General features: G+C 30.1%; 1 protein-coding gene across 1 annotated transcript; it reads right to left on the reverse strand.

The window, feature by feature from the left end:
- Positions 1–916: 916 nt before the first annotated feature.
- LOC109816746 (vacuolar-sorting receptor 1) lies at positions 917–6,471 on the reverse strand. Its single transcript, XM_020381833.3, has 12 exons — positions 5,909–6,471; positions 4,553–5,248; positions 3,984–4,072; positions 3,801–3,870; positions 3,632–3,715; positions 3,174–3,250; positions 2,972–3,053; positions 2,572–2,654; positions 2,273–2,339; positions 1,946–2,074; positions 1,415–1,512; positions 917–1,263 (listed from the first exon to the last, which is right to left on the reverse strand). The coding sequence occupies exons 1-12, from the start codon at positions 6,204–6,206 to the stop codon at positions 1,168–1,170; spliced, it is 1,869 nt and encodes a 622-aa protein (XP_020237422.1). The 5' UTR covers positions 6,207–6,471; the 3' UTR covers positions 917–1,167.
- Between the last annotated feature and the right edge of the window lie 5,624 nt (positions 6,472–12,095).

Genomic DNA, 12,095 nt, shown 5'->3' on the forward strand with positions numbered 1-12,095 from the left:
TTATAGAATGTTAATCCGAGGTACTAATTAAATAAATAAATAAATAAAATATATGTATTTCTTTAAAAAAGAAAATTATAATTTAAAGTTATAATGCATTTTTAATTTGGCTTTCAATAGAAAATGTTCTTATCTATTAACAGTTGCCTTTTAGGTTTGTAAAAAATAATATGCAATAAAATCGAGGTCAATTCATATCCTCTGATGTTTCATTCCAAATTTAATCTTCCAATCAAAAGGTTGTTGACAGATCGATGAACAATGTTATGTTTATTTATGTTATGCTATCTCATTAAATAAAACCAGATTGCTAACAGTAATTAAAAGTAGCCTCTCTTTTTTAAGTGCTTTTCAATTGAAATATGCGTCTAAAATAATATAAGTTGCTTTTTAATCTTTAATATTTTTTAAACTAAAATTAGCGTTTGCTATGCCAGAATGTTTTCATGAAATGGCCTTAAATTATATTAGGATATTTTTTTTAATATAGCCTGTTTGCTAATATTCTCGATATAATTTTTCAAAGACTATAATCTGACTATATTTCTTATTTTTCAATAAATACTCAGCACTGATAAAATAAGTAATTACTAGTTTGAATTAGTTTTTTTTTAAATAATTATTTTATTTTGTACTTTCTTAGAATAATATTTAAAACAGTATGATTATTTAGGTCAGTCTAATGCAAAAATCAGGTAGTTTGTCATACTTTTTTTATCCACAATTCATGTAACTAAGCATTAATTTCCACACGTTAAACATGACTTTTACTAATTAAATTATTTTAACATATACAAGAATCGATCCTAGAGCACTAAGTTAATTGTCATACTTTTATTGTCTCCACATCACACCAAAAAATAAAATATGATTATATTTATGGAAATAATATGAAAAAGAAAGCAAGCACCAAGTATAGCCTATAGAAAATTTGTATTTAATTATATAAAAAAAATTGTAAAATACTAAATCATAATTTATACCTACCCTTCCATGCTAAGTATAATGTCAAACAGAATATGGTACAAGTCGAGAAAACGAAAGAGGAGAAAAGGGACATAAATTTATGTAACCGTTAATGTCACGACGACTTCGGTTGGAAATTTACAAAGCTAAATAATAACAAAGGGGGAACTCAGCATGCTGATTGATATCACTTGTCTTGATTTAGATATTGTGATGAACTTGATTTGAGACCTCAGGTTGATTATCCAAAGGCATGTATTGGGCCATAATTGCCCGAATCTCCGAATCCATATATCTCTGCACAATATTATTTTAAAAATAATAATATTAACAAATAATTTTAGGATGACAATCCATAAAAATGTTGGCAACAAATAAACAAGACTCAAAACTTGGTTCATATTCTGAATTCTGTATTAACAAAACATCAAACTTGCAATAACAATACCTGGATTCTGTACTTGTAAAATGCATATCCTCCGGAAACAGCAACAACCAATACGAGGAAAATCATCCAGACACTCACTGCTGAAGAAGTATATGCACCTGCATTTTATAATGATATCAAAAAAGTGAAAAATAAATAAGTTTTTCTTCAAATCTCAATAGCTATGCAAAGAATATCTACATAGATAATTAGAAAGGCCAAAATAAAAATGTTAAAATCATTGTAAATTATATGCAGATAAGTAAAATCTAAAACCTCAGAAGCAACATGCAAAGATAATGGACTGCATACTAGAATTTTCCATTTTGGTGTAGAATGCATATATGAACCTGACAAGCTTTTCAAACAAAAACATAACACTTCACAGATAGAAAAGGAAAGCTCAATGGAGCATTGTCAATTGACAACTGCAAAGTGGTGTTTGTTACAAGGAGACAACTACTACTTTAAATGATTATACAAAACACAATCCATTTAGCAAGGTAATTTTGATAGTACAGAAAAAAGATAGGAAAAAATAAAAAGCCTCACCTAAACAGGTGTCATTTTCTCGTGAGTAGAACAAACCACCACTGCATTTGCACTCATAACTTCCCCAGGTGTTTTTGCATTTGCAACCTGGGCATTGACAAGCTGATTTCTCTTCACACTCGTCAATATCTGCAACATAATCAGAAGAAGAAATGTAGAAAGGCCAAATATATTTCTAGAGTGGCTAATATCATTTTAATAACAACAGTAGGAACTTAAATCAAATTTAATCACTCTGCATCAATCCACTAAGAGAAATAATTCACTGATTTGTGCTTGTCATTCACCGAAAAACTCGAACAAATACCAAATTTAGGAGAGCAGTACCTTCACATGACTGGACTCCATCACCTCTAAACCCAGGTGGACATGTACAACCTTTTCTATAATCATCCTGCATTATCAATTAAGAAACAAATAGTGATTAATATCCAGCATATCAGTCTAAAAGCCTGTTTGGATATAATCTAGAAGGGCTTTTGAAATCTTCTCTACTGGAAATGAAGAGTATTTTTCACTAGCGAAGCTCTTAAATGTCCTTCTAGGCTTGTATCCAAACATGCTTACTCATGCCACTTCCAACCAAAAACATGCACAAAATGATGACCAAGTCCAAGACAACTTACAAGACAAGCCGAGTAAGCCCTGCCACCTTGTTCTCCCTTCCAACAACCACCATTGTGGAAGTCACAACTCAAGGTTCCTGAAGCTGTTAAGAAATTCAAATTCCATGAAAATGAAACCCACAAAGGTTGAAATTAACATAAGTAGAAGCTTCCTAATCTCCCTGACACATAAACTACAAGGACAAGAAAAGGAGGTACAAATATAAGGCTCAAACATCAATTTGGTGGGATGATTATTGATGATGATGATGTGTGTTCTGTTTGTAAGTTAAATTGAAGGGTTCATTAGTCTTGGAAAACTACATATTTTCTGTTTGAACTATTTCTCGCAAAAATGGATTTTAAAATATGCAGAGTGGAGAACAAAACCAATTTATCTGAATTCAAAAAACTAACTTACCTTCACAGTGGGTATATCCATCTCCAAAAAACTTTACATTTTGCACAATAGGGCATTCGCATACTCTTCCTCGGAAAGTGTCCTATAATTAGAAAAACATGTTAGATAGTTAAAAAGTTAAAACCAGAAGAAGCAGATTCCATATGAAGTAAAAAAAAAAAAAAAAAAAAATTCTAATGATAATGTGCCTAACAATAAATACCCTGCATGCAGTAATGTTTGAAGTTTTGTCCTTCCAACAACCACCATTGTTTTCCAAACACTCATTTGTTTCCAATTCTGCAAGAATAATCAGTAAAATCATCAGCTTCTGAACAAGATTCAGTTTCAATGAGTCAGCTGGCAATACACCAGTGATTTTATTTAGATCAAAATCCAGATTATTCCATCATAAGAAATTAAAAATGGAATCATCAAAATGAAAAATAGGAGAAAGAAGATATTTTAAATTCTATTACTAACTTTAGAACTACCTAATAGACACTACTTGTTGATCTACAGAAGTAGAAGCCAACAAATAATTCAAATTATTTGAAGCAGTTATACATAAAAGCAAACAACTATGGTGGCAGAAAAGAATTGTTGTTGTCTCCTATGATTTCTTTTGGAGAAAAGGAGAAGAAGGAAAGTAGAAAAGTAAAAAGATAATGAGAAAAGGACCTGGAGTTAAGCAAATTGATGGTTCAGTGGTCTCTTGGAAACCTGCACAGATTGCCTTGAGAACAGCAGGTCTTGACAACTTACCTAAAAAAAGTTAAAAACACATTAAAAAATATATTACGGTTCAATAGCACTAGCAGTCTAGATATCTAGAAAAGCTGCCTCAGACCTCTATACTGTCTGTCGTTTATAACTAGAGTAGGCAGTATGGTAACATCACCCCGAGAGCCTTTACCAATCTGAAAAAATTGGAACAAAATGAGTCATAATTCATAAAACAACAGAATGGCCTAAATGAAAGAAAATGGCGACAAGAATACCATAATAAATCTTTGCATTTTAAAAAACCAACCTGTGCAGCCTGTTCAGCCTTAAGAACAGGATTTTCAACATCTGCATGGGGATCTCCAACACAGTCTTTAATCTTCTTCAGATCAACATCTGTAAAGTAAATGGAAAACAGAGGGGTAGGGGGTCAAAAATATATCTTAATAGAAATCAAAATGATGTGATAAGCCATTTTATAAGAATATTTGAGATAATAAAAGACAACATAGTTTAGTTTATGATAAAAGAATAAAAAAATGAAAAAGAAACTATGATTAGGTAACATGATTAATTAGTTGGGTTCGCGATAATGGCAGTGATACTTCTATCAGCACAGGTTTGTAATGTTGTACCTGGGAATGGCATTCCCATGTTTGGTACAAGCTCAAAAGCAGTTCCTAGGTATTGTTTATTGATTCTAAGGTAAGTGATAATCACATGCTTTGCCTAATTTTCATTCCTTTAGTGAAGGGGGGAATGTTGCTTTTTCATGGTAATGTAAGATGTCATTTTATAACCGAACTATTCATTTCCATTTTTCTCTTATCATTTGACTTTTGAAAAATATATCCAGAAATATTAAATTTTACCTACCAAGAGATTTAATAACTTGATCTGAGCATTCTTCTGTGTACTTATTCTCTCTCATGGGGCAACGAATTGAAAAGTCAGTCACATAGTCCCACCATTTCCAAGGCTTTCCAGTTTCATTTGCCACTTTAAAGAAGCAAGCTTGGCGCAAGTTTTGAACAACAACATCTTTTCCATCATATCCTCTACTGAAATCTTGCTCGGGATCTGGAGCACAATACCTTCCATTGTTTATGCACTGGGACTTGCACTGTTTGCTCAAGATAAATGCCTCGGGACAAAACCAAGTTATGTAGCGTGGGGTAAACTGAGTGAACCCTTTCTTCTCAAGTAGCTGAGCTACCCCTTTAAAGTCCTTCTGAAAATTAATTAGACCGTCACACTTTGGCCCGCACTGGTCGTTGCTATTTGTCCACAACTCATACTCAACTCTATCATCAGGATGTGGAAGAGCCTCTCTCCAATCAAGATTTATGTTAACCATCTCCCCATCAGAGAGAGCCTGCTTGATGCTATCCCCCAAGGTTTTGCTGATAAGAGCAGAAGGAATACTAATCTTTTCCAAATAATCTTCTTTTGCATCTTTCCCTTCTTCAGGAATGTCCATAGTGATCAATGTCTCTGCCTTGTCATCAGCTACAAGAATAGCTGCTGCACCACCATTCTGTGCATTCCATGCCTTCAAAGTGAAGAAGCAATCTGCCAAAATGACCAGAGAAAAACAATTTAAAGGGTCGAACCATTTTTGTGTGCGTGTGTTCCTAACAACCTATGGATTGATATCATTAGCATGTCACCATACACTCTAAAAATAAAATAGGAATCCAAACAGAAAACATGTCCTTTTTTTTTCTTGTTGTAGAACCAGACACGCACTAATTAATCCCAATGCAATTCCATGTCACGCACTAAGTAACCTCGATTTTCCATGTCATGCCATAATTAATGACAACGAAAAGGAAAAGCAAGTCCAATACACAAAATATTCAAAGTTACCATAATCATATAACCAAAAGAAAACACTACCATTATAAATATAACACAAGTTTACAGGATATTATTAGGCGGTCGTGGATCATATAGTCCCTAATTAATTTCTGCATAACATATAACATATCAAATGTTGTTAATTTTACTTCAATACATGTCATATCATTAGAAATATAGAGATAGATTGACATGCTAGGCTGAACTAGCTAATAATTTTTCCAAGTTTACATCATTAAAATCCCATGCAATGCAAGCAACCACTAAACAAACCCCACATTAAATAGTTAACAAAAATAACTTTTTTTTTCCTTTTCCTTTTCTGGGATATTCACAAGGTGAAGAATTTAGATGGACTAATGAGAAATTCACCTCCACGATCAACAAGAAGAAAGGTGGGAAACCCTCCTGGCTTGGACTGAAACGAGACACCGACATCACTGAAGTTTGTGCACCCTTTCTGATTCACCTTCGGGTACATCACAGACCCAACCAATGTTCCTCCATACTTGGGAACCCCAAAATTCCCAATTGCACACTCATATGCACCCTTCAACGATTTGGGAGTAGTGACTTTCAAACTGTTCTTCTCCACCACAAACCTGCCCCAACAACACCCCAACAGCGAAAAAACCCAAACACACCACAAAAGACTCAACTTTGTGCCCATCTTCTTCCCAAAAGGAAGAAGATCAAAATCAACAAGGAAAAACTGAATTTTTCAAAGCGTAATCAATGCACCAAAATGTTAAGACCCAGATGAGGAAAATGATAATTGAGGCACAAAAAAGAAGCTTTTGAGTTTGAGGAAGGTTTATGGCGTTGTGGGTCAGCAGAGTGATGCGTAAGGAAGCAAAAGCATCCAAATCTTAAAGGTGTCGAAATCAACGGAGAAAACGTGTCAGCTAAGTTCAACTGTAATTAGAATCGTCGCCGTAGGAGATCAAAACAAACAAAACAACACACAAATACTCACATAAGATATATCATATTGATAAAAAAAAAAAAAAGAAGAAGATATTATTTACTTTATTTATCGTTTGCATTTAACTCATGATAGATAATGATACAATTATCTTATCTGATTTATTATCCTAGATTGCATTAAACAAGGATATGATTAACACCTACTGTTATTTTATTCTATTTTCATATCTTCATCACCAAACACATTTTTTTTAAGATTTTAGTTCCGGAATTAAATAATCTAATTAATATTCTAGATTTTTTAAAACAATTATTGATGTACATTTTGTCTTTTACTATATTACTTAGATTTTTTTCCCTCTCTTTTATACTTCTATTTTTAATTTTTCCACTCCATAATAAATAATGAATGATATACTCAGTAAAAGATATAAGAAGTATTTAATATTTTATAAATATTATAAAATAATATTCAAAATATGATAATTTTGTTTAACTATAATCATATCATATATTAAATATAAACGACTTTCTAGGGAATTTTTAGAAATTTTTTTATGAAAAATTATATATATATATATATATATAATATTACTTTTTATGTAATTTAAGTTTTATATATCATAATTATTTATGAATTAAATTTATTTAAAATTTTTTACTTTTTAAAAAATATTAATAAATTAATTTAATTTATATTATAATATAAATTATTTATTATAAATCTAAAATATAATTTATATATTTAAAAATATTTATTTATAAAAAATTTAAATATAATAAACATATAATTTATACATTATACAAAAGTTAAAGTATTAGTATGAGATCTAAAATGGGACGAAAATAATAATTTATTTATCATTAAAGGTTTGTAATTTGCAACCTTTTTTTTCTAGACATTTTTAGTGTTAATAACTTGTTGGTATTTATTTATATTTTAAAATCTTCTGTTGTATTATACTTGATGTATAATTTTTTTATTTAAATTTAGCATTTTTAATTATTGTTAATAACTTGATGTATTATACTTGATATATTGTTTTAATTATTGCAATCATTGTATTGGATGTTAAATTCATTAAATGCTGTGACAATATATTATTAAATAACGTGAAAAGTTATCGATAATATATAAAATTTATAATTTAATACTAATATGCAAGTAAACCTAAATAATCCTATTAAAGCTAACTATTACTCATTATGTATAATCAAATATTCATGATTAATTTATTTTCAACTTGGTTAGAGATAGATTCAGACTTTTTAGTTGTCAACATCAATTGTTGGGCGATGGAAATAAAAAAGATTAGGTAAGGTGCAATGGCGGCATTTCTGAATATATACAATACAAAATAAGGGAACATTTTTTTAATGTGTATATAGATCTGCCATGAATAATAAATAAATACTTGAATTGTGTTTTATTAATTCACATTTTAATAAACTTCTGGTTCAGCGCATCAAAAGTTTGAATGTTGCTTTGTGTATACAATTACGTTAAATCTTGAGATTAACTATCTCACCCTTTAAGGTACTTTTACGATTAGTCACTAGTTATCCCACCTTTTGAGGTGCCTCTACAATTAGTCACTGTTATTGATCTTGGATACTCAAGGAAAAAAAAAAATTCACATTTTGATAAGAACACCATGTCATTCATTCATCACCTCCCCAATACTAGACCCTAAAATTAAATTGTGATGAGACTTTTTCTCTCTAATCTAACTATGCTGCAGCTGAGGGTTTATTAGAGATGAAGATGGCCATTTCATTGTCAAACCCATCACCCTAGTAATGCTCTTGTTATGGACATCATTGCTCTCTTATGTACATTTAAGAAACATAATCTCAGACACATTTATAGGGAAGGGAAGCAAATGCTGTTGTGGATGCTTTGTCTAAGTGGGGAATGTCCTTGTTTGTGGATATGGGAGTTAAGCTTTGAGTTCCTTCCAGATTTTCTGTAGCTTCACCTGTTACACGAATTTGTGTGTATTATTCCAATTTCTATAAAACCAACTTTAATGGTTCACTAATGATTTAAGTGTATATATAAATGTAATTACTTAGTAAAAGGAAAAGAATGAAAGCATTGTGGTAATTCTTAATGTTTTCATTAGATGGGTTTAGCTCAATTAGGAACACTTAATGGATGATTTAGGTAAAAGTAATAAAAAAAAATTTGTTCAAATCATGATCAGACATTTTCCAATTAACAACATAATTAGCAGATAAATAACTAGTATTTAATATATATAATGTATGGGTTAAATGTTTAATATATACATCAATTTTAATTTATATAAATTAAGTATTTATTAACTTTTAATCAATATATCTAAGTGAAATATAAAGTTTTAATCTAACTGTGTTTTAAGAAAATATTATAGAATTAAAAAATTATTATCTAGTATAATAATAGATAAAAGTTACATCAATCTAATTTGATCCATCTCATTTCTAAATATATAAATTATATTTTAAATGTGGAAATATCAAATTACACCAATATTTTTTTATTGATTATTATATTGTTCAATAACTTTATATAAAAAATAAAATTTTGTTGATTCAACTATTAAATTATTATCTTGAATGCATAATTTAAATTTTGTTAAAATTAAGTAATAATAAAATGATCAAATAATTTATATTTTTATATATTTTAAAAAATATATATTATATCAATTTTGATTTATATAAATGATAAATCAAATGATTTTAGATTAATATAATTTTTATATAACATTTAGATAAAATAAATTTTCAATTCATCAAAATAAAAAAAAAGTTATATTTTATATAAAATTATTAAACGGTATAATAATTATAAAAATTACATTAAGGTAATTTGATTCATCTCTATTTTAAATTTAATAGTTTATATCAAAATATAATATTATTTATGTTTATTGATGATTTATTTTAAATACATTAAATTTTAATTTATAAATAATTGTGCTAATTAAAAAAGATATGAAATTTTTAAAAAAAAATCTTCTCATAAGTTTTTTCTCTTAAAAACAGTACCACAAAAGATAATTGTTGATTTATATATAAGAACTAATCTCTATTTTTAAAATTACCAATATATTTCATTCCCATAATAATAGACACTTTTCAAACTCAATCAAACACATGCTTTGTGTATTCAATTCACAGTAATTTTGTCTTCTAATAAAATAATTTGTGTACAACCGTGTCAGTCTTAACAGTTGTTCAAAATACACGTTTATTACTACTGATAGTGATTTTGCTTGAAACTTTTTATTTTAACTGAAATATGGATTTTTTTTTCTCATTCACACAATTAACGTCTTAAAAACACATATTTTATTTTTATATTTAATGGCACTTTGGATATCTTTAATTTAGGGGGTGTTCAATTTAATTTCTCACGTTTTTAGTCAATTAAGTTCCTTCATTTTTAAAACTCAGCAAATTTGATTTTTTTTTTCACCAACTTTTTTATTTAAAATTTATAAACAACTAATTTGAATTTGTATTAATATTCATATAAGATAACTTAAACATATTATATAATTTAGTATAATAATTTAAATATCACAAATATTAATACATAATAACTCAATAGGTAGATATAATGGTTAGACACTATACACTCACATATTGTCTCGATAATTAATTTAGTGAAAAATTCGTGATTAATCTTTATTATGTGAAAATTCGTCAGATTAGTAAAAATCACAATAATGTAAACATGACTAGTCTTTGATCTATATATATATATATATATATATATATATATATATATATATATACTTTTTTACAATTGATATGAATACATTAGTAAATTTATTATGTTAATATTAGAAGTAAAAATATGTGAGGTCTAAAATTTGATAGTAATAATTATAATAATAAACATTTATTTTATATACGTATGATTATATTAAAAAATTTGATATAATGATAATAATTTTACTTATTCAAATAAGTCGATCTATTGAGTCTAAATTTTTTTAAAATGAATTATATAATAATCTTATATGAATATTAATATAAATTTAAAATAATTGTTTATAATCATATAAAGTATAATCTGTTGAGGGTTATAATTCACAACATTATATTTTTAAAATTTGGGAGTAAGATTCATCAAAAACATTATGTGGGTACAAAATTTTTGACAAAATAAAAGTTTGAAGCACAAAATGAAATTAAACATAATAATTCATTTATTTTTAATACAATATTGATGGAAGAGTACAATTCACAACATTCTCAAAATATGGATGCAAAAGATGCAACAATATAGAAGTTTGAGAGTACAAAAATACAATTAAACCTCATTTTTAATATCATCCCTATTTACTTCAAAATTGAAGTTATCCATTCTGTAACGACCTGGCTGGTCACTACACACAACACAGTACACCTGAAAACTGGACAGAAAGGAACAAGTGCATACATATAGTGTCTAAAATATACATATATACATGATCCAAATCTGACTAGATTCAAAATGTACAAAAATACAACCAAGCTACTACACCAAGTAGCTGAAACAACAAAACATCTACTAAAGTCAGCTCCGCCTGCCAGCTGCAGACTCACCACTAGCCACCCACCTATCCCTGCTCTGCTCCCATACATAGTATGATTATCGCAGTCCAACCACATGGAAACAACAAAGGGTAAGCTAGTATAAAAAGAACAACATATAGCAAGATTTTAAGTAATATGAGCAACTGCAACTATCAACACTTCGTCAGCATACATCTCATCGGTTGTACAGCAAAATCAGCAAATAACATATAATGCGTCGTCACGCATATCAGTTAGTATTGGTCGCTTGTAATCGGTATAGCTCGACCTGACCCCTATACCGTGGTCAATTTGTACACGTGTGCCTCGACCTTGCCCACACACGGGACCACTAAGAATCTAGAGGAGAACAGCAAGTTATCACTCCAAGGGTCAGCTTTTCAGGGAGGGTTTTCAACAAATTGGGCTCGAAGAGCACCACAGCCGCTACATCTACACAATGGGATGAGGTAAATATCGAAAACAACTCCTCTAGTCTCAGTGATCAATAGCTCAGCCTTACGGCCTACAACAACTCAGCCATTACGGCCTACAACAACTCAGCCATTACGACCTACAACATCTCAGCCAACATACAACACAACACAACTTTACAGCACAACACATCGTCTTACAACACATCAACACATCTTACAACAATATTCATCTAATACAACTCAACATCATCAACATCATTATCTACTAGTCATCACATCATATTCATCCATTAATTTCAACTCAACTCAGCATAAAACAACATTAACCAGCATATAGTAAAATTTCATCTCCGTGCCCGGTGCCCTCGTGGTTGCGCCCAGCGCGGTACAACCAGAGAGTACCAGGGGGCCAACGCGCCCAGCACAAGCATGCCCGCGCCCGGTGGGACCCAGCCAGAGAGCCCAAGGCTCACTCGCGCCTAACGCAATACCAATTGCACCCAGCGCCCACAAGGCAGAGACTCCCAAGGAGTCTCACGCCCAGCGTGACAAGGGCCGCGCTCAGCGCAACACATCAATATCAGCATCCCAACACAGCTAGGTAGTATACAACACAACTTACTACTCACAACTCAGCTCAA

The sequence above is a fragment of the Cajanus cajan genome, chromosome 4 (assembly GCF_000230855.2).
Source record: "Cajanus cajan strain Asha chromosome 4, NIPB_CcT2T_4, whole genome shotgun sequence".
Taxonomy (NCBI): Eukaryota; Viridiplantae; Streptophyta; class Magnoliopsida; order Fabales; family Fabaceae; genus Cajanus; species Cajanus cajan.